We start from the raw sequence: 26497 nt of genomic DNA, 5'->3' as shown, positions 1-26497 counted from the left end.
TAGAGGTTTAGAACCTTTGTTGTCTCCGTTTTTTTAGAGAATAGCGATTTTCTAGTGGTTAATCCACCAATTTAGGGAATATTATGGGGTTTTAATAAATTAACTGACAAAAAAATTAAAACGATGCTCATGTACCATGAATGAGAGTTTAATATACATTAGTACAAATGTAGAATGTGTTTAGAAATTTTAAAACAACACTAAAGATCATAGGCTTCAGTATATAGAGCATTTACCGAAAAACTCAATATTTTCATAGGTTTTGAAAAAAAATCAAAAAAATGAAAATATTTCTTTAATGCATAGCTGCATCATTCACTTACATATGATGAATGTAAACGAGATTTGAAACCTTGGTTGTCTTCGTTTTTCTAGAGAATAGCGATTTTCTATTGGTTAGTCCACCAATTTAAGGAATATTATGAAGTTTTACTAAATTAATTGAAAAAAAATTAAAACGATGCTCATGTACCATGAAAGAGAGTTTAATATAGATTAATACAAATGTAGAATGTGTATAGAATTTTAAAACAACACTAAAGACCATAGGCTTCAGTATATATGGCGTTAACTGAAAAACTCAATATTTCTATAGGTGTTAACCCATAGATTTTAAGAAAAATTCAAAAAAATAAAAATACTGTTTTAATACATAGTTGCATCCTTCACTTACATATGATGAAGGTAAACGAGGTTTGAAACCTTTGTTGTCTCCGTTTTTCTAAATAATAGCAATTTTCTATTGGTTAGTCCACCAATTTAAGGAGTATTATGAAGTTTTACTAAATTAATTAAAAAAAATTAAAACGATGCTCATTTACCATGAAAGAGAGTTTAATATAGATTAATACAAATTTTGAATGTGTTTAGAAATTTTAAAACAACACTAAAGACCATAGGCTTCAATATATATGGCATTTACTGAAATATTCAATATTTTCGTAGGGGTTAACCCATAGATTTTAAGAAAAATTCAAAAAAATGAAAATACTGTTTTAATACATAGCTGCATCCTTCACTAACATATGATGAAGGCCAAAGAGGTTTGGAACCTTTGTTGTCTCCGTTTTTCTAGAGAATGACAATTTTCTAGTGGTTAGTTCACCAATTTAGGAAATATTATGAAGGTTTACTAAATTAATTGAAAAAAAAATTAAAACAATGCTCATGCACCATGAAAGAGAGTTTAATATAGATTAATACAAATGTAGAATGTATTTAGAAATTTTAAAACAACACTAAAGATCATAGTTTTCAGTATATATGGCATTTACCGAAAAATTCAATATTTTCGTAGGGGTTAACCCATAGATTTTGAGAAAAAATTCAAAAATATGAAAATAAATTTTTAATGCATATTTGCATCCTACACTAACAAATGATGAAGGTCAAAGAGGTTTGGAACCTTTGTTGTCTCCGTGTTTCTAGAGAATAGCGATTTTCTAATGGTTAGTCCACCAATTTAGGGAGTATTATGAAGTTTTACTAAATTAATTGAAAAAAAAATTAAAACGATGCTCATGTACCATGAAAGAGAGTTTAATATAGATTAATACAAATGTAAAATGTGTTTAGAAATTTCAAAACAACACTAAAGATCATATGCTTCAGTTTATAGAGCATTTACCCAAAAACTCAATATTTTTGTAGTGTTGTTAACCCATAGATTTTGAGAAACATTAAAAAAATTATAAAATAATTTTTAATGCATATTTGCATCCTACACTAACATATGATGAAGTTCAAAGAGGTTTAGAACCTTTGTTGTCTCCGTTTTTTTAGAGAATAGCGATTTTCTAGTGGTTAGTCCACCAATTTAGGGAATATTATGAAGTTTTAATAAATTAACTGACAAAAAATTAAAACGATGCTCATGTACCATGAATGAGAGTTTAATATACATTAGTACAAATGTAGAATGTGTTTAGAAATTTTAAAACAACACTAAAGATCATAGGCTTCAGTATATAGAGCATTTACCGAAAAACTCAATATTTTCATAGGTTTTGAAAAAAAATCAAAAAAATGAAAATATTTCTTTAATGCATAGTTGCATCCTTCACTTACATATGATGAATGTAAACGAGATTTGAAACCTTGGTTGTCTTCGTTTTTCTAGAGAATAGCGATTTTCTATTGGTTAGTCCACCAATTTAAGGAATATTATGAAGTTTTACTAAATTAATTGAAAAAAATTAAAACGATGCTCATGTACCATGAAAGAGAGTTTAATATAGATTAATACAAATGTAGAATGTGTTTAGAATTTTAAAACAAGACTAAAGACCATAGGCTTCAGTATAAATGGCGTTAACTGAAAAACTCAATATTTCCGTAGGGGTTAACACATAGATTTTAAGAAAAATTCAAAAAAATGAAAATACTGTTTTAATACATAGTTGCATCCTTCACTTACATATGATGAAGGTAAACGAGGTTTGAAACCTTTGTTGTCTCCGTTTTTCTAAATAATAGCGATTTTCTATTGGTTAGTCCACCAATTTAAGGAGTATTATGAAGTTTTACTAAATTAATTAAAAAAAATAAAACGATGCTCATTTACCATGAAAGAGAGTTTAATATAGATTAATACAAATTTTGAATGTGTTTAGAAATTTTAAAACAACACTAAAGACCATTGGCTTCAATATATATGGCATTTACTGAAAAATTCAATATTTTCGTAGGGGTTAACCCATAGATTTTGAGAAAAATTCAAAAAAATGAAAATACTGTTTTAATACATAGCTGCATCCTTTACTAACATATGATGAAGGCCAAAGAGGTTTGGAACCTTTGTTGTCTCCGTTTTTCTAGAGAATGACAATTTTCTAGTGGTTAGTTCACCAATTTAGGAAGTATTATGAAGTTTTACTAAATTAATTAAAAAACAAATTAAAACAATGCTCATGTACCATGAAAGAGAGTTTAATATAGATTAATACAAATGTAGAATGTATTTAGAAATTTTAAAACAACACTTAAGATCATAGTTTTCAGTATATATGGCATTTCCGAAAAATTCAATATTTTCGTAGGGGTTAACCCATAGATTTTGAGAAAAAATTCAAAAATATGAAAATAATTTTTTAATGCATATTTGCATCCTACACTAACAAATGATGAAGGTCAAAGAGGTTTGGAACCGTTGTTGTCTCCGTTTTTCTAGAGAATAGCGATTTTCTAATGGTTAGTCCACCAATTTAGGGAGTATTATGAAGTTTTACTAAATTAATTGAAAAAAAAATTAAAATGATGCTCATGTACCATGAAAGAGAGTTTAATATAGATTAATACAAATGTAAAATGTGTTCAGAAATTTTAAAACAACACTAAAGATCATATGCTTCAGTTTATAGAGAATTTACCCAAAAACTCAATACTTTTGTAGTGGTGTTAACCCATAGATTTTGAGAAAAAATAAAAAAAAATGAAAATAATTTTAATGCATATTTGCATCCTACACTAACATATGATGAAGTTCAAAGAGGTTTAGAACCTTTGTTGTCTTTGTTTTTCTAGAGAATAGCGATTTTCTAGTGGTTAGTCCACCAATTTAGGGAATATTATGAAGTTTTAATAAATTAACTGACAAAAAATTAAAACGATGCTCATGTACCATGAAAGAGAGTTTAATATACATTAATACAAATGTAGAATGTGTTTAGAAATTTTAAAACAACACTAAAGATCATAGGCTTCAGTATATAGAGCATTTACCGAAAAACTCAATATTTTCATAGGTTTTGAAAAAAAAATCAAAAAAATGAAAATATTTCTTTAATGCATAGTTGCATCCTTCACTTTCATATGATGAATGTAAACGAGATTTGAAACCTTTGTTGTGTCCGTTTTTCTAGAGAATGGCGATTTTCTATTGGTTAGTCCACCAATTTAAGGAATATTATGAAGTTTTACTAAATTAATTGAAAAAAATTAAAACGATGCTCATGTACCATGGAAGAGAGTTTAATATAGATTAATACAAATGTAGAATGTGTTTAGAATTTTAAAACAACAATAAAGACCATAGGCTTCAGTATATATGGCGTTAACTGAAAAACTCAATATTTTCGTAGGGGTTAACCCATAGATTTTAAGAAAAATTCAAAAAAATGAAAATACTGTTTTAATACATAGTTGTATCCTTCACTTACATATGATGAAGGTAAACGAGGTTTGAAACCTTTGTTGTCTCCGTTTTTCTAAATAATAGCGATTTTCTATTGGTTAGTCCACCAATTGAATGAGTATTATGAAGTTTTACTAAATTAATTGAAACAAAATTAAAACGATGCTCATGTACCATGAAAGAGAGTTTAATATAGATTAATACAAATTCTGAATGTGTTTAGAAATTTTAAAACAACACTAAAGACCATAGGCTTCAATATATATGGCATTTACTGAAATATTCAATATTTTCGTAGGGGTTAACCCATAGATTTTGAGAAAAATTCAAAAAAATGAAAATACTGTTTTAATACATAGCTGCATCTTTCACTAACATATGATGAAGGCCAAAGAGGTTTGGAACCTTTGTTGTCTCCGTTTTTCTAGAGAATAACGATTTTCTAATGGTTAGTCCACCAATTTAGGGAGTATTATGAAGTTTTACTAAATTAATTGAAAAAAAAAAAAACGATGCTCATGTACCATGAAAGAGATTTTAATATAGATTAAAACAACACTAAAGATCATATGCTTCAGTTTATAGAGTATTTACCCAAAAACTCAATATTTTTGTAGTGGTGTTAACCCATAGATTTTGAGAAAAATTAAAAAATATGAAAATAATTTTTAATGCATATTTGCATCCTACACTAACCTATGATGAAGTTCAAAGAGGTTTAGAACCCTTGTTGTCTTTGTTTTTCTAGAGAATAGCAATTTTCTAGTGGTTAGTCCACCAATTTAGGGAATATTATGAAGTTTTAATAAATTAACTGACAAAACATTAAAACGATGCTCATGTACCATGAAAGAGAGTTTAGTATACATTAAGACAAATGTAGAATGTGTTTAGAAATTTTAAAACAACACTAAAGATCATAGGCTTCAGTATATAGAGCATTTACCGAAAAACTCAATATTTTCATAGGTTTTGAAAAAAATCAAAAAAATGAAAATATTTCTTTAATGCGTAGTTGCATCCTTCACTTACATATGATGAATGTAAACGAGATTTGAAACCTTTGTTGTCTCCGTTTTTCTAGAGAATGGCGATTTTCTATTGGTTAGTCCACCAATTTAAAGAATATTATGAAGTTTTACTAAATTAATTGAAAAAAATTAAAACGATGCTCATGTACCATGGAAGAGAGTTTAATATTAGATTAATACAAATATAGAATGTGTTTAGAATTTTAAAACAACACTAAAGACCATAGGCTTTAGTATATATGGCGTTAACTGAAAAACTCAATATTTTTGTAGGGGTTAACCCATAGATTTTGAGAAAAATTCAAAAAAATGAAAATACTGTTTTAATACGTAGCTGCATCCTTCACTAACATGTGATGAAGGTCAAAGAGGTTTGGAACCTTTGTTGTCTCCGTTTTTCTAGAGAATGACAATTTTCTAGTGGTTAGTCCACCAATTTAAGGAGTATTATGAAGTTTTACTAAATTAATTGAAAAAAAAATTATAACAATGCTCAAGTAACATGAAAGAGAGTTTAATATAGATTAATACAAATGTAGAATGTATTTAGAAATATTAAAACAACACTAAAGATCATAGTTTTCAGTATATATGGCATTTACCGAAAAATTCAATATTTTCGTAGGGGTTAACCCATAGATTTTGAGAAAAATTCAAAAATATGAAAATAATTTTTTAATGCATATTTGCATCCTACACTAACAAATGATGAAGGTCAAAGAGGTTTGAAACCTTTGTTGTCTCGGTTTTTCTAGAGAATAGCGATTTTCTAATGGTTAGTCCATCAATTTAGGGAGAAATATGAAGTTTTAATAAATTAATTGAAAACAAAATTAAAACGATGCTCATGTACCATGAAAGGGAGTTTAATATAGATTAATTCAAATTTAAAATTTGTTTAGAAATTTTAAAACAACACTAAAGATCATATGCTTCAGTTTATAGAGCATTTACCCAAAAACTCAATATTTTTGTAGTGGTGTTAACCCATAGATTTTGAGAAAAATTAAAAAAAATATGAAAATAATTTTTAATGCATATTGCATCCTACACTAACATATGATAAAGTTCAAAGAGGTTAAGAACCCTTGTTGTCTTTGTTTTTCTAGAGAATAGCGATTTTTTAGTGGTTAGTCCACCAATTTAGGAAATATTATGAAGTTTTAATAAATTAACTGACAAAACATTAAAACGATGCTCATGTACCATGAAAGAGAGTTTAGTATACATTAAGACAAATGTAGAATGTGTTTAGAAATTTTAAAACAACACTAAAGATCATAGGCTTCAGTATATAGAGCATTTACCGAAAAACTCAATATTTTCATAGGTTTTGAAAAAAAATCAAAAAAATGAAAATATTTCTTTAATGCATAGTTGCATCCTTCACTTACATATGATGAATGTAAACGAGATTTGAAACCTTTGTTGTCTCCGTTTTTCTAGAGAATGGCGATTTTCTATTGGTTAGTCCACCAATTTAAAGAATATTATGAAGTTTTACTAAATTAATTGAAAAAAATTAAAACGATGCTCATGTACCATGGAAGAGAGTTTAATGTAGATTAATACAAATATAGAATGTGTTTAGAATTTTAAAACAACACTAAAGACAATAGGCTTCAGTATATATGGCGTTAACTGAAAAACTCAATATTTTTGTAGGGGTTAACCCATAGATTTTGAGAAAAATTCAAAAAAATGAAAATACTGTTTTAATACGTAGCTGCATCCTTCACTAACATGTGATGAAGGTCAAAGAGGTTTGGAACCTTTGTTGTCTCCGTTTTTCTAGAGAATGACAATTTTCTAGTGGTTAGTCCACCAATTTAAGGAGTATTATGAAGTTTTACTAAATTAATTGAAAAAAAAATTAAAACAATGCTCATGTACCATGAAAGAGAGTTTAATATAGATTAATACAAATGTAGAATGTATTTAGAAATTTTAAAACAACACTAAAGATCATAGTTTTCAGTATATATGGCATTTACCGAAAAATTCAATATTTTCGTAGGGGTTAACCCATAGATTTTGAGAAAATTCAAAAATATGAAAATAATTTTTAATGCATATTTGCATCCTACACTAACAAATGATGAAGGTCAAAGAGGTTTGGAACCTTTGTTGTCTCGGTTTTTCTAGAGAATAGCGATTTTCTAATGGTTAGTCCACCAATTTAGGGAGAAATATGAAGTTTTACTAAATTAATTGAAAACAAAATTAAAACGATGCTCATGTACCATGAAAGAGAGTTTAATATAGATTAATTCAAATGTAAAATGTGTTTAGAAATTTTAAAACAACACTAAAGATCATATGCTTCAGTTTATAGAGTATTTACCCAAAAACTCAATATTTTCGTAGTGGTGTTAACCCATAGATTTTGAGAAAAATTAAAAAAAAATGAAAATAATTTTTAATGCATATTTGCATCCTACACTAACATATGATGAAGTTCAAAGAGTTTTAAAACCTTTGTTGTATTCGTTTTTCTAGAGAAAAGCGATTTTCTAGTGGTTAGTCCACCAATTTAGGGAATATTATGAAGTTTTAATAAATTAACTGACAAAAAATTAAAAATATGCTCATGTACCATGAAAGAGAGTTTAATATACATTAATAAAAATGTAGAATGTGTTTAGAAATTTTAAAACAACAGTAAAGATCATAAGCTTTAGTATATAGAGCATTTACCGAAAAAACTCAATATTTTCATAGGTTTTGAAAAAAAATCAAAAAAATGAAAATATTTCTTTAATGCATAGTTGCATCCTTCACTTACATATGATGAATGTAAACGAGATTTGAAACCTTTGTTGTCTCCGTTTTTTTAGAGAATGGCAATTTTCTATTGGTTAGTCCACCAATTTAAGGAATATTATGAAGTTTTACTAAATTAATTGAAAAAAATTAAAACGATGCTCATGTACCATGAAAGAGAGTTTAATATAGATTAATACAAATGTAGAATGTGTTTAGAATTTTAAAACAACACTAAAGACCATAGGCTTCAGTATATATGGCGTTAACTGAAAAACTCAATATTTTCGTAGGGGTTAACCCATAGATTTTGAGAAAATTCAAAAAAATGAAAATACTGTTTTAATACATAGTTGCATCATTCACTTACATATGATGAAGGTAAACGAGGTTTGAAACCTTTGTTGTCTCCGTTTTGTAAAGAATAGCGATTTTCTATTGGTTAGTCCACCAATTGAAGGAGTATTATGAAGTTTTACTAAATTAATTGAAAAAAAAATAAAACGATGCTCATGTACCATGAAAGAGAGTTTAATATAGATTAATACAAATTTTGAATATGTTTAGAAATTTTAAAACAACACTAAAGACTATAGGCTTCAATATATATGGCATTTACTGAAATATTCAATATTTTCGTAGGGGGTTAACCCATAGATTTTGAGAAAAATTCAAAAAAATGAAAATACTGTTTTAATACATAGCTGCATCCTTCACTAACATGTGATGAAGGTCAAAAAGGTTTAGAACCTTTGTTTTCTCCGTTTTTCTAGAGAATGACAATTTTCTAGTGGTTAGTTCACCAATTTAGGGAGTATTATGAAGTTTTACTAAATTAATTGAAAAAAAAATTAAAACAATGCTCATAGACCATGAAATAGAGTTTAATATAGATTAATACAAATGTAGAATGTATTTAGAAATTTTGAAACAACACTAAAGATCATAGTTTTCAGTATATATGACATTTACCGAAAAATTCAATATTTTCGTAGGGGTTAACCCATAGATTTTGAGAAAAAATTCAAAAATATGAAAATAATTTTTTAATGCATATTTGCATCCTATACTAACAAATGATGAAGGTCAAAGAGGTTTGGAACCTTTGTTGTCTCCGTTTTTCTAGAGAATAGCGATTTTCTAATGGTTAGTCCACCAATTTAGGGAGTATTATGAAGTTTTACTAAATTAATTGAAAACAAAATTAAAACGATGCTCATGTACCATGAAAGAGAGTTTAATATAGATTAATTCAAATGTAAAGTGTGTTTAGAAATTTTAAAACAACACTAAAGATCATATGCTTCAGTTTATAGAGTATTTACCCAAAAACTCAATATTTTCGTAGTGGTGTTAACCCATAGATTTTGAGAAAAATTAAAAAAAAGTAAAAATAATTTTTAATGCATATTTGCATCCTACACTAACATATGATGAAGTTCAAAAAGGTTTAGAACCTTTGTTGTATTCGTTTTTCTAGAGAATAACGATTTTCTAGTGGTTAGTCCACCAATTTAAGGAATATTATGAAGTTTAAATAAATTAACTGAAAAAAAATTAAAATGATGCTCATGTACCATGAAAGAGAGTTTAATATACATTAATACAAATGTAAAATGTGTTTAGAAATTTTAAAACAACACTAAAGATCATAGGCTTCAGTATATAGAGCATTTACCGAAAAACTCAATATTTTCATAGGTTTTGAAAAAAAATCAAAAAAATGAAAATATTTCTTTAATGCATAGTTGCATCCTTAACTTACATATGATGAATGTAAACGAGATTTGAAACCATTGTTGTCTTCGTTTTTCTAGAGAATAGCGATTTTCTATTGGTTAGTCCACCAATTTAAGGAATATTATGAAGTTTTACTAAATTAGATGAAAAAAAATTAAAACGATGCTCATGTACCATGAAAGAGAGTTTAATATAGATTAATACAAATGTAGAATGTGTTTAGAATTTTAAAACAACACTAAACACCATAGGCTTCAGTATATATGGCGTTAACTGAAAAACTCAATATTTTCGTAGGGGTTACCCATAGATTTTGAGAAAAATTCAAAAAAATGAAAATACTGTTTTAATACATAGTTGCATCCTTCACTTACATATGATGAAGGTAAACGAGGTTTGAAACCTTTGTTGTCTCCGTTTTGTAAAGAATAGCGATTTTCTATTGGTTAATCCACCAATTTAAGGAGTATTATGAAGTTTTACTAAATTAATTGAAAAAAATTAAAACGATGCTCATGTACCATGAAAGAGAGTTTAATATAGATTAATACAAATTTTTAATGTGTTTAGAAATTTTAAAACAACACTAAAGACCATAGGCTTCAATATATATGGCATTTACTGAAATATTCAACATTTTCGTAGGGGGGGTTAACCCATAGATTTTGAGAAAAATTTAAAAAAATGAAAATACTGTTTTAATACATAGCTGCATCATTCACTAACATGTGATGAAGGTCAAAAAGGTTTTGAACCTTTGTTGTCTCCGTTTTTCTAGAGAATGACAATTTTCTAGTGGTTAGTTCACCAATTTAGGGAGTATTATGAAGTTTTACTAAATTAATTGAAAACAAAAATTAAAACAATGCTCATGTACCATGAAATAGAGTTTAATATAAATTAATACAAATGTAAAATGTATTTAGAAATTTTAAAACAACACTAAAGATCATAATTTTCAGTATATATGGCATTTACCGAAAAATTCAATATTTTCGTAGGGGTTAACCCATAGATTTTGAGAAAATTTCAAAAATATGAAAATAATTTTTTAATGCATATTTGCATCCTACACTAACAAATGATGAAGGTCAAAGAGGTTTGGAACTTTTGTTGTCTCCGTTTTTCTAGAGAATAGCGATTTTCTAATGGTTAGTCCACCAATTTAGGGAGTATTAAAAAAAAAAAAATTAGGGAGTATTATGAAGTTTTACTAAATTAATTGAAAACAAAATTAAAACGATGCTCATGTACCATGAAAGAGAGTTTATCATAGATTAATTCCAATGTAAAATGTGTTTAGAAATTTTAAAACAACACTAAAGATCATATGCTTCAGTTTATAGAGTATTTACCCAAAAACTCAATATTTTCATAGTGGTGTTAACCCATAGATTTTGAGAAAAATTAAAAAAAAAATAAAAATAATTTTTAATGCATATTTCCATCCTACACTAACATTTGATGAAGTTCAAAGAGGTTTAGAACCTTTGTTGTATTCGTTTTTCTAGAGAATAGCGATTTTCTAGTGGTTAGTCCACCAATTTAGGGAATATTATGAAGTTTTAATAAATTAAATGACAAAAAATTAAAACGATGCTCATGTACCATGAAAGAGAGTTATTATACATTAATACAAATGTAGAATGTGTTTAGAAATTTTAAAACAACACTAAACACCATAGGCTTCAGTATATATGGCGTTAACTGAAAAACTCAATATTTTCGTAGGGGTTACCCATAGATTTTGAGAAAAATTCAAAAAAATGAAAATACTGTTTTAATACATAGTTGCATCCTTCACTTACATATGATGAAGGTAAACGAGGTTTGAAACCTTTGTTGTCTCCGTTTTGTAAAGAATAGCGATTTTCTATTGGTTAATCCACCAATTTAAGGAGTATTATGAAGTTTTACTAAATTAATTGAAAAAAATTAAAACGATGCTCATGTACCATGAAAGAGAGTTTAATATAGATTAATACAAATTTTTAATGTGTTTAGAATTTTAAAACAACACTAAAGACCATAGGCTTCAATATATATGGCATTTACTGAAATATTCAACATTTTCGTAGGGGGGGTTAACCCATAGATTTTGAGAAAAATTTAAAAAAATGAAAATACTGTTTTAATACATAGCTGCATCATTCACTAACATGTGATGAAGGTCAAAAGGTTTGAACCTTTGTTGTCTCCGTTTTTCTAGAGAATGACAATTTTCTAGTGGTTAGTTCACCAATTTAGGGAGTATTATGAAGTTTTACTAAATTAATTGAAAACAAAAATTAAAACAATGCTCATGTACCATGAAATAGAGTTTAATATAAATTAATACAAATGTAAAATGTATTTAGAAATTTTAAAAAAACACTAAAGATCATAATTTCAGTATATATGGCATTTACCGAAAATTCAATATTTTCGTAGGGGTTAACCCATAGATTTTGAGAAAATTTCAAAAATATGAAAATAATTTTTTAATGCATATTGCATCCTACACTAACAAATGATGAAGGTCAAAGAGGTTTGGAACTTTGTTGTCTCCGTTTTTCTAGAGAATAGCGATTTTCTAATGGTTAGTCCACCAATTTAGGGAGTATTAAAAAAAAAAAATTAGGGAGTATTATGAAGTTTTACTAAATTAATTGAAAACAAATTAAAACGATGCTCATGTACCATGAAAGAGAGTTTATCATAGATTAATTCCAATGTAAAATGTGTTTAGAAATTTTAAAACAACACTAAAGATCATATGCTTCAGTTTATAGAGTATTTACCCAAAAACTCAATATTTTCATAGTGGTGTTAACCCATAGATTTTGAGAAAAATTAAAAAAAAAATAAAAATAATTTTTAATGCATATTTCCATCCTACACTAACATTTGATGAAGTTCAAAGAGGTTTAGAACCTTTGTTGTATTCGTTTTTCTAGAGAATAGCGATTTTCTAGTGGTTAGTCCACCAATTTAGGGAATATTATGAAGTTTTAATAAATTAAATGACAAAAAATTAAAACGATGCTCATGTACCATGAAAGAGAGTTATTATACATTAATACAAATGTAGAATGTGTTTAGAAATTTTAAAACAACACTAAAGATCATAGGCTTCAGTATATAGAGCATTTACCGAAAAACTCAATATTTTCATAGGTTTTGAAAAAAAATCAAAAAATTGAAAATATTTCTTTAATGCATAGTTGCATCCTTCACTTACATATGATGAATGTAAACGAGATTTGAAACCTTTGTTATCTCCGTTTTTCTAGAGAATAACGATTTTCTATTGGTTAGTCCACCAATTTAAAAAATATTATGAAGTTTTACTAAATTAATTGAAAAAAAATTAAAACGATGCTCATGTACCATGAAATAGAGTTTAATATAGATTAATACAATTTTTAATGTGTTTAGAAATTTTAAAACAACACTAAAGACCATAGGCTTCAATATATATGGCATTTACTGAAATATTCAATATTTTTGTAGGGGTTAACCCATTGATTTTGAGAAAAATTCAAAAAATGAAAATACTGTTTTAATACATAGCTGCATCATTCACTAACATGTGATGAAGGTCAAAAAGGTTTGGAACCTTTGTTGTCTCTGTTTTTCTAGAGAATAACAATTTTCTAGTGGTTAGTTCACCAATTTAGGGAGTATTATGAAGTTTTACTAAATTAATTGAAAAAAAATTAAAACAATGCTCATGTACCATGAAAGAGAGTTTAATATAGATTAATACAAATGTAGAATGTATTTAGAAATTTTAAAACAACACTAAATATTATAGTTTTCAGTATATATTGCATTTACCGAAAAATTCAATATTTTCGTAGGGGTTAACCCATAGATTTTGAGAAAAATTCAAAAATATGAAAATAATTTTTTAATGCATATTTGCATCCTACACTAACAAATGATGAAGGTCAAAGAGTTTTGGAACCTTTGTTGTCTCCGTTATCTAGAGAATAGCGATTTTCTAATGGTTAGTCCACCAATTTAGGGAGTATTATGAAGTTTTACTAAATTAATTGAAAAAAAATTAAAACGATGCTCACGTACCTTGAAAGAGAGTTAACATAGATTAATACAATTGTAAAATGTGTTTAGAAATTATAAAACAACACTAAAGATCATATGCTTCAGTTTATAGAGCATTTACCTAAAAACTCAATATTTTCGTAGTGGTGTTAACCCATAGATTTTGAGAAAAATTAAAAAAAAATAATAATTTTTAATGCATATTTGCATCCTACACTAACATATGATGAAGTTCAAAGAGGTTTAGAAACTTTGTTGTCTCCGTTTTTCTAGAGAATAGCGATTTTCTAGTGGTTAGTCCACCAATTTAGGGAATATTATGAAGTTTTAATAAACTAACTGACAAAAAATTAAAATGAAACTCATGTACCATGAAAGAGAGTTTAATATACATTAATACAAATATAGAATGTGTTTAGAAATTTTAAAACAGCACTAAAGATCATAGGCTTCAGTATATAGAGCATTTACTGAAAAACTCAATATTTTCATAGGTTTTGAAAAAAAATCAAAAAAATGAAAATATTTCTTTAATGCATATTTGCATCATTCACTTACATATGATGAATGTAAACGAGATTTGAAACCTTTGTTGTCTCCGTTTTTCTAGAGAATAGCGATTTTCTATTGGTTAGTCCACCAATTTATGGAATAGTATGAACTTTTACTAAATTAATTGAAAAAAAATTAAAACGATGCTCATGTACCATGAAAAAGAGTTTAATATAGATTAATACAAATGTAGAATGTGTTTAGAATTTTAAAACAACACTAAAGACCATAGGCTTCAATATATATGACATTTACTGAAATATTCAATATTTCGTAGGGGTTAACCCATATATTTTGAAAAAAATTCAAAAAAATGAAAATACTGTTTTAATACATAGCTGCATCCTTCACTAACATATGATGAATGTCAAAGAGGTTTGGAACTTTTGTTGTCTCCGTTTTTCTAGAGAATAACAATTTTCTAGTGGTTAGTTCACCAATTTAGGGAGTATTATGAAGTTTTACTAAACTAATTGAAAACAAAATTAAAACAATGCTCATGTACCATGAAAGAGAGTTTAATATAGATTAATACAAATGTAAAATGTATTTAAAAATTTTAAATCAACCCTAAGGATCATAGTTTTCAGTATATATGGCATTTACCGAAAAATTCAATATTTTCGTAGGGGTTAACCCATAGATTTTGAGAAAAATTCAAAAATATGAAAATAAATTTTTAATGCATATTTACATCCTACACTAACAAATGATGAAGGTCAAAAAGGTTTGGAACCTTTGTTGTCTCCGTTTTTCTAGAAAATAGCGATTTTCTAATGGTTAGTCCACCAATTTTGGGAATATTATGAAGTTTTACTAAATTCATTGAAAAAAAAATTAAAACAATGCTCATGTACAATGAAAGAGAGTTTAATAAAGATTAATACAAATGTAGAATGTGTTTAGAAATTTTAAAACAACACTAAAGATCATAGTTTTCACTATATATGGCATTTACCGAAAAAAATCAATATTTTCGTAGGGGTACACAATTTTCTAGTGGTTAGTTCACCAATTTAGGGAGTATTATGAAGTTTTACTAAATTAATTGAAAAGAAATTAAAACGATGTTCATGTACCATGAAAGAGAGTTTAATATAGATTAATACAAATGTAGAATGTGTTTAGAAATTTTAAAACAACACTAAAGACCATAGGCTTCAGTGTATATGGCATTTACCGAAAAAAATTAATATTTTCGTAGGGGTTAACCCATAGATTTTGAGAAAAATTCAAAAAAATGAAAATATTGTTTTAATACACAGTTGCATCCTACACTAACATATGATGAAGGTCAAAGAGGTTTGGAACCTTTGTTGTCTCCGTTTTTCTAGAGAATTGCGATTTTCTAGTGGTTAGTCTACCAATTTAGGGAGTATTATGAAGTTTTACTAAATTAATTGACAAAAAATTAAAACGATGCTTATGTACCATTAAAGATAGTTTAATAAATATTAATACAAATGTAAAATGTGTTTAGAAATTTTAAGACAACACTAAAGATCATATGCTTCAAGTTATAGAGCATTTACCCAAAAACTCAATATTTTCGTAGGGGTGTTAACCCATAGATTTTGAGAAATATTCAAATAAAATGAAAATAATTTTTACTGCATATTTGCATCCTACACTAACATATGATGAAGTTCAAAGAGGTTTAGAACCTTTGTTGTCTCCGTTTTTCTAGAGCATAGCGATTTTCTAGTGGTTAGTCCACCAATTTAGGGAGTATTATGAAGTTTTAATAATTTAACTGACAAAAAGTTAAAACGATACTCATGTACTATGAAAAGGAGTTTAATATACATTAATACAAATGTAAAATGTGTTTAGAAATTTTAAAACAACACTAAAGATCATAGGCTTCAGTTTATAGAGCATTTACCCAAAAAGACAATATTTTCATAGGGGTTAGTTAACACATAGTATTTGAGAAAAAATCAAAAATATGAAAATGTTTCTTTAATGCATAGTTGCATCCTTCACTTACATATGATGAAGGTAAACGAGGTTTGAAACCTTTGTTGTCTTCGTTTTCTTAGAGAATAGCGATTTTCTATTGGTTAGTCCACCAATTTAAGGAGTATTATGAAGTTTTACTAAATTAATTGAAAAAAAATAAAAGGATGCTCATGTACCATGAAAGAGAGTTTAATATAGATTAATACAAATGTAGAATGTGTTTAGAAATTTTAAAACAACACTAAAGATCATATGCTTCAGTATATATGGCATTTACTGAAAAAGTCAATATTTTCGTAGGGGTTGCTAACCCATAGATTTTGAGAAAAATTCAAAAAAATGAAAATACTGTTTTAATACATAGTTGCATCCTTCACTTACATATGATGAAGGTAAACGAGGTTTGAAACCTTTGTTGTCTCCGTTTTTCTAGAGAATAGCGATTTTCTATTGGTTAGTCCACCAATTTAAGGAGTATTATGAAGTTTTACTAAATTAATTGAAAAAAAATTAAAAGGATGCTCATGTACCATGAAAGAGAGTTTAATATAGATTAATACAAATGTAGAATGTGTTTAGAAATTTTAAAACCACAGTAAAAACCCATAGATTTTGATAAAAATTCAAAAAAATGAAAATACTGTTTTAATATATAGTTGCATCCTTCACTAACATATGATGTAGGTCAAAGAGGTTTGGAACCTCTGTTGTCTCCGTTTTTCTAGAGAATAACAATTTTCTAGTGGTTAGTTCACCAATTTAGGGAGTATTATGAAGTTTTACTAAATTAATTGAAAAAAAAATTAAAACAATGCTCATGAAAGAGAGTTTAATATAGATTAATACAAATGTAGAATGTATTTAGAAATTTTAAAACAACACTAAAGATCATAGTTTTCAGTATATATGGCATTTACCGAAAAATTCAATATTTTCATAGGGGTAACCCATAGATTTTGAGAAAAATTCAAAAATATGAAAATAATTTTTTAATGCATATTTTCATCCTAGACTAACAAATGATGAAGGTCAAAGAGGTTTGGAACCTTTGTTGTCTCCGTTTTTCTAGAGAATAGCGATTTTTTAATGGTTAGTCCACCAATTTAGGGAGTATTATGAAGTTTTACTAAATTAATTAAAAAAAAATTAAAACGATGCTCATGTACCATTAAAGAGAGTTTAATATAGATTAATACAAATGTAGAATGTGTTTAGAAATTTTAAAACAACACTAAAGATCATAGTCTTCAGTATATAGGGCGTTTACCGAAAAATTCAATATTTTTATAAGGGTTAACTCATAGATTTTGAGAAAATTTCAAACATATGAAAATACTTTTTTAATGCATAGTTGCATCCATCACTAACATATGATGAAGGTAAAAGAGGTTTGGAACTTTTGTTGTCTCCGTTTTTCTAGAGAATCCTTATTTAATAGTGATTAGTCTACCAATTTAGGGAGTATTATGAAGTTTTTTTAAATTAATTGACAAAAAATTAAATCGATGCCAATATACCATGAATGAGAGTTAAATATATATTAATACAAATGTATAATATGTTTAGAAATTTTAAAACAACATTAAAGATTGTAGGCTTCAGTATATAGAACATTTATTAAAAAACTCAATATTTCCGTAGGGGTTGTTAACACAAAGATTTTGAGAAAAATTCAAAAATATGAAAATATTGTTTTAATGCATAATTTCATCATTCACTAACATATGATGAAGGTCAAAGAGGTTTGGAACTTTTGTTGTCTCCATTTTTCTAGAGAATAGCGATTTTATAGTGGTTAGTCCACCAATTTAGTGAATACTATGAAGTTTTACTAAATTAATTGACAAAAAATTAAAACGATGCCCATGTACCATGCAAAAGAGTTTAATATAAATTAATACAAATGTAGAATGTGTTTAGAAATTTTAAAATGACACTAAAGATCATAGGCTTCAGTATATAGACCATTTACCGAAAAATTCAATATTTCCGTAGGGGTTAACACATAGATTTTGAGAAAAATTCAAAATTATGAAACTACTATTTTAATGCATAGTTACATCCTTCACTAACATATGATGTAGGTCAAAGAGGTTTGGAACCTTTGTTGTTTCCGCTTTTCTTGAGAATAGCGATTTTATAATGGTTAGTCCACCAATTTAGAAAGTATTATGAAGTTTTACTAAATTAATTGACAAAAAATTAAAACGATGTCCATGTACCATGAAAGAGAGTTTAATAAGTATTAATACAAATGTAGAATGTGTTTAGAAGTTTTAAACAACACTAAATAGCATAGGCTTCAGTATATAGACCATTTACCGAAAAAATCAATATTTTCGTAGGGATACACATAGATTTTGAAAAAATTTCAAAAATATGAAAATATTGTTTTAATGCATTGTTGCATATCTCACTAACAAATGATGAAGTTCAAAGAGGTTTGAAACTTTTTTGGTCTCTGTTTTTCTAGAAAATAGCGATTTTATAGTGGTTAGTCCACCAATTAAAAAGTATTATGAAGTTTTACTAAATTAATTGACATAAAATTAAATCGATGCCCATGTACCATGAAAAAGAGTTTAATATACATTACTACAAATGTAGAATGTGCTTAGAAATTTTAAAACAACACTAAAGATCATAGGCTTCGGTATATAGAGCATTTACCTAAAAATTACATATTTTCGTAAAGGGTTAACACATAGAATTTGAGAAAAATTTAAAAAAATTAAAATATTGTTTTAATGCATATTTCATCCTTCGCTAACATATGATGAAGGTCAAAGAGGTTTGAAACTTTTTTTGTCTATGTTTTTCTAGAGAATAGTGATTTTATTGTGGTTAGTCCACCAATTTATGGAGTATTATGAAGTTTTACTAAATTAATTGACAAAAAATTAAAACGATGCGCATGTACCATGAAAGAGAGTTTAATATACATTAATACCTCTAGTATAGGATGATGGTCAAAGAAGATTTTGAACCTTTGTTGTTTTCGTTTCTCTAGATAATAAGGATTTTACAGTGGTTATCCACTGATTTATGCACCAATTTATTGAGTATTATGAAGTTTTACTAAATTAATTGACAAAAAATTAAAACGATGCTCATGTACCATGAAAGAGAGTTTAATATACATTAATACCTCTAGTATAGGATGATGGTCAAAGAAGATTTTGAACCTTTGTTGTTTTCGTTTCTCTAGATAATAAGGATTTTACAGTGGTTATCCACTGATTTATGCATTATATGAAACTCAAGTTTTATTAAATTAATTGTTAATTTTAGAATGATGCACATGTATTATAAAAGAGAGTTTAGCATATATTAATACAAATGTAGAACGGGATTAGAAAATTTTAATCAAAACTAAAGAATATAAGATTCAATATATAAAACATTTAACGAAGAACTCAATATTTTCATAGGGGGGCGTTAGCCTACAGATTTTCAGAAAAATTTAAAAATATAAAAAAATTGTTTTAATGCATAGTTGCATCGCGCACTGACTTAAGATGATGGTCAAAGAGATTTGGAACTTTTGTTGTCTCTGTTTCTCTAGAAAATAGAGATTTCAAGTTTTAACGATTTAGAGTGTATATGAAATTTTATTAGATTAATTGTTAAAAATTTTCCATTTACCATGAAAAAAAGTTTGGCCTACATTAACAGAAAATGTGGGTATAAATATTTAAATGACACTAAAGAATTTAAACTTCAGTATCTAGAGCATTTATTGAAAAACTTAATATTCTTATAAGGGATTAACCATAGAAGATAAAAAAAAATGACAATCTTTTTTTAATGCATAGTTGCATCTTGCACTAATATAGAATGATGGTCAAAGAAGATTTGAACCTTTGTTGTGTTCGTTTCTATAGTGGTTATCCACTAATTTATGCTGAAATTTTATTAAATTATACTTTGTTTCAAGAGTGTAACATTTAAGAAAATCAAAGGTTGACATATATTTGTTTGTTACCAAAAATGTAAATTAAAATTATTTTTAATAATAGGTATAACTAAATTACTTATCTTTTTAAAGTCAATTTAAATTATTTTAAGTAAAATTAAAATCCGCCCGACCGAGCGGATCCATATCTTGTTAAATGATTTAAGTGGCCAAAATCACATGTTTGTAATGTTTTGTATTTGATATTTATTTATATTTTAATTATGTATTGTGTTTACTAAAGCTGACCAAAAAATTACTAATTTAAATTTTAAATTTATATATTAAAATATATTTAACCATGTTTGACCCGGCCGAACCATTTTGAACCGTGATTCAAATGATTATCCGATTCAGCTTTCGTTTTGTTTTTAAAGACATTGATTTTGACTAAAGTCCTGTTTTTCTCTTGGGCTTAAAACGACATCCTACTGTCAGATGACACCTGACGATGTGTATCTTTCCTTCCTACCGTTGGCTCATATTCTTGACCGTGCTAACGAGGAATACTTCTTTCGAAATGGCGCTCGTCGGCTATTACCATGGAGTATGTTAATCTCTTAAGCTTCATAAATCATAACCATAATCATCATCAACTTATGTAGGGGATAGAAAATTATGAAAATTGATTATGCTGATGTGTTTTGGTGTGTTAGGATTTGAATGCATTACACGATGATATTCAAGAACTGAAACCAACTTTTATAGCCGGAGTTCCAAGAGTCTTCGAGAGGATCTATGAAGGGATTCAGAAGGCTCTTCAGGAGCTTAACCCAAGAAGGAGACTCATCCTCTATGCTCTTTATAAATAGTAAGCTTCACTTACAAATAGGAGACATAGGTGAGATTCTTCCAAACGGAGTACTCAGGATCATCGACCGTAAGAAGAATCTGATCAAACTCTCACAAGGAGAATATGTTGCTCTTGAGCATTTGGAAAGCATCTACGGACAAAACGCGATTGTCCAAGATGTGAGTTTTCCAACTCTTTCTTGGTCTGCAAGTATCTTTTAGGATTTTCTTCAATTAATTTTTTTGATCGATAAATTCTCATCAGATATGGGTTTATGAACAAACCTTGTTCTTCTCTGCCGTGATTGTTCCAAATCCAGAAACCGTGAACCGGTGGGCTAATGACTTCGGCTTTACTAAACCATTCGAAGAACTCTGTTCTATCTCGGAGCTACAAGAACACATCCTCTTAGAACTGAAGTCCACGGCAGAGAAGAACAAGGTTTGTTTGACGATGTTGTCTAAAACCATAATTCTTCTAGAGATTTCTCTAAATAATACTACTATTATATAATGTTATTTTGTGGATGTGAAAAAAATGATACTAATAGCTAAGCAAGTTTGAGTACATTAAAGCGGTGACGGTGGAGGCAAAACCTTTCGACATTGAGAGAGGCTTCGTGACCGCGACGCTCAAGAACCAGAGGAAAAATCTTCTCAAGTTCTACAGGTTTCAATATCTTAATTTCACTTAAATTTTTATAGATTAGTTATTGCTGAAGCTAAATGTTTTTTTTTTCTGAAGCTAAATGTTTTCAACCACTAAATACGTTAACGTTCCATTATATAGGTAGAAATCGAAGAAATGTACCGTATATTGGCGTCAAAGAGGAGCTGAAACTGTTGCGATATGTGGGCAACTAATAAATAATTACGCATATAACAAAAAAAAACGAACATTATATATGCTTTCTATAATAATTTATTTTATGTTGTATATACATACAACATAATTGTTAGTTTTTTAATGTAATAATAAATTTTATGACTCTAGCTATTTACTGTCGTGGATACTTTACCTGTTCTGATACAAGTTTACGTGAATAAAAATCATTATAAGAAGAATTAAAATGGATTGGACCACTTATAAGAGCCATAACAAGAAGGCTCGATGATCAATAAAACTTGCGCTCGATTCAAAAAGACAAAACCCACTGTCCGGATTGGTACATCTTGAGTTTACTTTACTATATCGAATCCCAATATTCATGTTACGAATCTTTTTTTTTTGCTAAGTATTCGTGTTACGAATCTTACAGATGAGCAAATGTTGTAAGTTGTAGCTTCCTTGAACCAATGGGTCTCTTTAAGTTTGTCTTTTAGTCGTTCACTTTTAAGCCATCAAGAGTTTAAGTACTTTTGCTTTCGGTTGCAGTCGTGGCCTTGTTTCGGACAATGATTGTGTACCTTCGGTTTGGGATTATCACTCACCGTAAAGGTCAATACAGACACGCTAAAGCCAATGGCATTGCTATGCACTCACTAGACAAAAAGACAAAAAGTAGTATTACCTCATAAGATTGTTTTCTTTTCTTGCTTCCTTCGTCTTTTCTATTGAACATTTTCTCTCTTTCTCACACACACACATGGCTGCAAAAGTAACAAACAGACGAAGAAGAAAAAGTTGAATTTGCATGGTAACTTGTTTCTCTGCTTTTCACCTTTTGTATATTTCTTTGTGGGATTTGGTTTTCTACCTTTTTCCAACAAGTCTACGCACTTAGGGGACAACACAAACTTCGATTTTATTGACTAATTGCTATGTTTCAAGTATTGGATCCACGGTTCAACGTGGGTTTACGTTTTTCTTCTCAATATATTTTACAAGGACAAAAAATTAGGTTCTTTAAATTATTTATTTTGTATAAGTATCCTCTGAAATATAAACACATGAAAAAAAAAACAATGAATTATTCACAGGTACATGTACATTTTAGAAGAAAAAAGGATAAAACAAAACATCAATCAAATCGTAATAGTAGATTGTCACACAGATTTTGAAAGCCTTGAAGTAAGAATGAAATTCTAAGCTAGGAACAACTCCAACCATTACATCCAGTTCAGTGTTTTGGTATTGAATTAATTTTCATCTCTAACCACAATACTAAATTCTACACCAAAATTAGTATATATTAGTAGTATTTCAATTTTAACATTTTGATATATTAATTATTTATAATTGACCAATGATATTTTATAGCATTTAAATTTTATGTTTATTTATTAAAATTTGATAACTTTATATTATTATTATTTTATTTTACCTAGTTTATATATTAATTTATTTATTTTATGTAAAATATTTTTTAAAATTATAATATTTTATATTTAAAAATGTAACTTACATAATAAATGCTTAACAGTTTGGAAATTATAATTAAAATATAAAATAGCATGATATATTTATTTTAAAATAATTAAAACTATAATAATAAAAATTATACATATAAATAAAATAATAAAGTTGTCAAAAAAAATAATAATAAAATATATCATTTTAGTATTTGATATGATGAATATTATTACACCAAATTTGGTGAGATAATGTCATTTTAATATTTTCAGAGATAAAATTATATCAAATTTGGTATTTTGATGTTTCATTGAAATTGGTATCTAAGCATGTTTAAATTAACTAGAAGAGAATTATCGAGTACTCTTAATCACATTTCATTTCTTTGATGGTTGTGAAAACACCAGTGAAGAGTGTAATTTCTCTTTTATATTCGTTTTGGATATAAAAATGTTAAAAGGGTAGTAAATGAAAATAGCAAACGACATAACACGGTGCACACGTCTTTTTCTTCACCGTGGTGCAATCATGAAACAGCAAGACCAACAAAAGCGGTAAATAAAACAAAAACAAAATAAAAAATTCCGAACGTCGATCAAACACACAGAAATTAGTAGGTAGAAGTAGTTGAGTTTATGTTTCCAACTTCGCATTAATTTAAGTTCAAAAAAAAAAAAAAAAAACTTCGCATTAATTTCCTCTTTAGTTATCTTGCTTAAGTGAAAGTTAATTATGCAGATTCCAAGACAAAAAAAGATGAAGCGAGACAATGAATAAAAATCCTAACAACATTAATTGACGCTGTCTTTGAGTAGTGTTAGAGTAACCTGAAACCCTAGAACGCATTAGAACCGCGGATTTCAATTTTACTTTTAACAGATTCAGAAACTACAAAGCCTAGCTAATGAACAGTAGAACATAGCGTTATTTTATCAAATGAAGATAGAGACAGAGAGTACATGCAACGCCCATGTAATAAAAAAAATTTAAGAGACGACATATTAATATAGTATAGACTCTCCGAATGAAAAAATTATAACACTATTATCGTTAATATACATAACGACAAAATTATTAGGCGATTTAAAAGTTTGTGCGAATCATATTATACAAAAAATTGTTAGACTGATTGCAATTCATGTTAACTATGCTAGTGCAACCAATTAGCTACAATTTTTTTAGTTGTTAGATCATTTGCAGTAAATTGAAATTTTCTTGCCTAAGTTATATATTCTACGGTTTCATTGCTGGAAAGTATCAGTACTTAACATTACCTTCAGTTTTAAAGATCCACATCTCCCTAATGGGAACGAGGATCCGTTTCTTTAGACAATTATACAAAACAAAACCTAGATTAAATCTTACTGATTACAATACTACACCATTAAGGAATATAATTACTCTTCCTTCAACATATGAGAGGGGACAACATCTTGAAGAAGTCCATTATCTTTGCCCAAACCTCGACTCTTCTTCACACGTTCATCATCACCATATGCATCTGCGTGTCTAGTAACGTACTCGCCAACTCCTCCAAAACAAGGAAACAGTTCTTGTTGTTGTTGTTGTTGTTGTTGGTTGTAATGGACAAGCTGTTGGAATTGAGGATATATCAGTGTCGAGCTCTCCATTGGAAACCCAAAGTTACCGAGATTTGAAGCAACCCCTGATGATCCGAAGAAGAAGCCTCCAGAGGAAATTGGACGAGACGTGAGTGGACTAATGTGTGTGTGTTGACCTTCGTAGGTTGTAACCACTGTGCTTGGATCTCGGAATGATCTCTCCACTCTCTTTTTCACGTTACATGAGGCCGTTGTGCAACGGTAGTAACTCCTGCAAAACAAATATACCATCACACAAATTAGCCTCATAAACTTCAGCTCAACATTTTAAATAGTTTTACTATCATTCTTTCTTTTGAAACTTCTAAATAAAATGTAAGGGAAAATAGGAAGTTTTCATTTATTTTTCATGTTTGTGTGTTTATAACTTACGAATGATGTTGATTAAGATGAATAAGAAAGCTAAAATCGTTTTTTAGTATGAAAGTAGTGTTAGCAAAGCAAATGTTAATTAAACACACAAGTCTTTTTGAAACAATCAAACACTAGATCCTACAAACTAACACAATGCATGTCCTCAAGCAAATCACAGAAGAAACAAAAAGGAAAAAAACACATGTTATGTGTATTTTTAATATTTCTTATTCTTCTTCTGTGTTTACACATGGAGCCATAAGAGGAAGAAAAAGAAGATGATCAAAAGGATGGATATTTTATTAACCTGGGAAAAGGACTATTTTTAACAGCTTTTTGACCATATTTTCTCCAGCGATAACCATCTTCGAGATGATCAACCTCACTCTTTGTCATGAACGCTATTCTTGCCTCTCTCTGCCTCTTCTGGCTATTTTTCTTTGGTTTCAACCTGTTCATACACATAATTAAATGCTGCGAACCATTTTCTCTCTGAGTCTTTTACTAGACCATCTTCTGATATATTCACTTTCGAAGAGAGATAAAAATATGTGAAAATTAAGGACACATAAATGAGACTCACTGTTTTTTAGTATCACTCTTCTGCTGTTCATGTTCCTCATTTTCTTCTCTTTTCGCTTTGTCTTCGTCTACAGCCTCGCTTGACGCCGAAGAAATGGACGAGGAGTTTGGTGTAGCCGGTGGATTTATATCCGAACACAAAGATTCCACTTTCGACGTCACATACTTATCAGCAGTCGCATTTGAGGGTGGGGCTTGGAGAATAGTTAAATCAGAAGAAGACAGTTTCTCAAACGGTTGCGCTTGCGGTTGGAGCGTTTCGAGAAGGAGTGAATGGTGCTGAGAACCTAGTAACTCCATAAACCCTAACGAATCCCTCTCCTCCTCTCCAAAATCCCAAATGCTTTGCAACGACGGCTGATGAAAACTCGTAAACTCCATTGTTTTTCTCTTTCTTTATTTTTTTCCAGTAATTTTATAACAAATCAATTAAAACAGAGTAATCACACCAAAGCAGAGAATGAAAAGAAGAAGTTCAAACCAATAATAGAGGATTAATCCAGAGAAAAGTTATAAAAACGTGAGGAGGGGATGAGAAAGGGAGCGTTTTAATTTTTAGGGTTGAAAGAGAGCACTAAATGCAGGATTTGATATTTGTCACTGTTAAATGGGGGGGATGTATTTTGATGCTGACCGGGAGTAGCAGGTTGTTTACAGTGCGGTTTGATACAG

General features: G+C 28.3%; 1 protein-coding gene and 2 long non-coding RNA genes across 3 annotated transcripts; 2 read left to right on the top strand and 1 right to left on the bottom strand.

The window, feature by feature from the left end:
* The first annotated feature begins 853 nt into the window (after positions 1 to 853).
* LOC117134204 lies at positions 854 to 1608 on the top strand. The gene is made up of 2 exons (XR_004458392.1): positions 854 to 1127; positions 1481 to 1608. It is a non-coding gene; the product is annotated as an uncharacterized LOC117134204 (long non-coding RNA).
* Positions 1609 to 18956: 17348 nt separating this feature from the next.
* LOC103867724 lies at positions 18957 to 24090 on the top strand. Its single transcript, XR_004458561.1, has 2 exons — positions 18957 to 21644; positions 21765 to 24090. It is a non-coding gene; the product is annotated as an uncharacterized LOC103867724 (long non-coding RNA).
* Positions 24091 to 24664: 574 nt separating this feature from the next.
* On the bottom strand, positions 24665 to 26206 carry WRKY68 (probable WRKY transcription factor 23). Its single transcript, NM_001301903.1, is given in 3 exon segments — positions 24665 to 25100; positions 25551 to 25694; positions 25827 to 26206. Coding segments are annotated over 3 exon segments (960 nt in total).
* Between the last annotated feature and the right edge of the window lie 291 nt (positions 26207 to 26497).

The sequence above is a fragment of the Brassica rapa genome, chromosome A05 (assembly GCF_000309985.2).
Source record: "Brassica rapa cultivar Chiifu-401-42 chromosome A05, CAAS_Brap_v3.01, whole genome shotgun sequence".
Lineage (NCBI taxonomy): Eukaryota > Viridiplantae > Streptophyta > Magnoliopsida > Brassicales > Brassicaceae > Brassica > Brassica rapa.
Note: the sequence above shows the minus strand (reverse complement) of the source record. Positions and strands in the feature narration are given on the sequence as shown.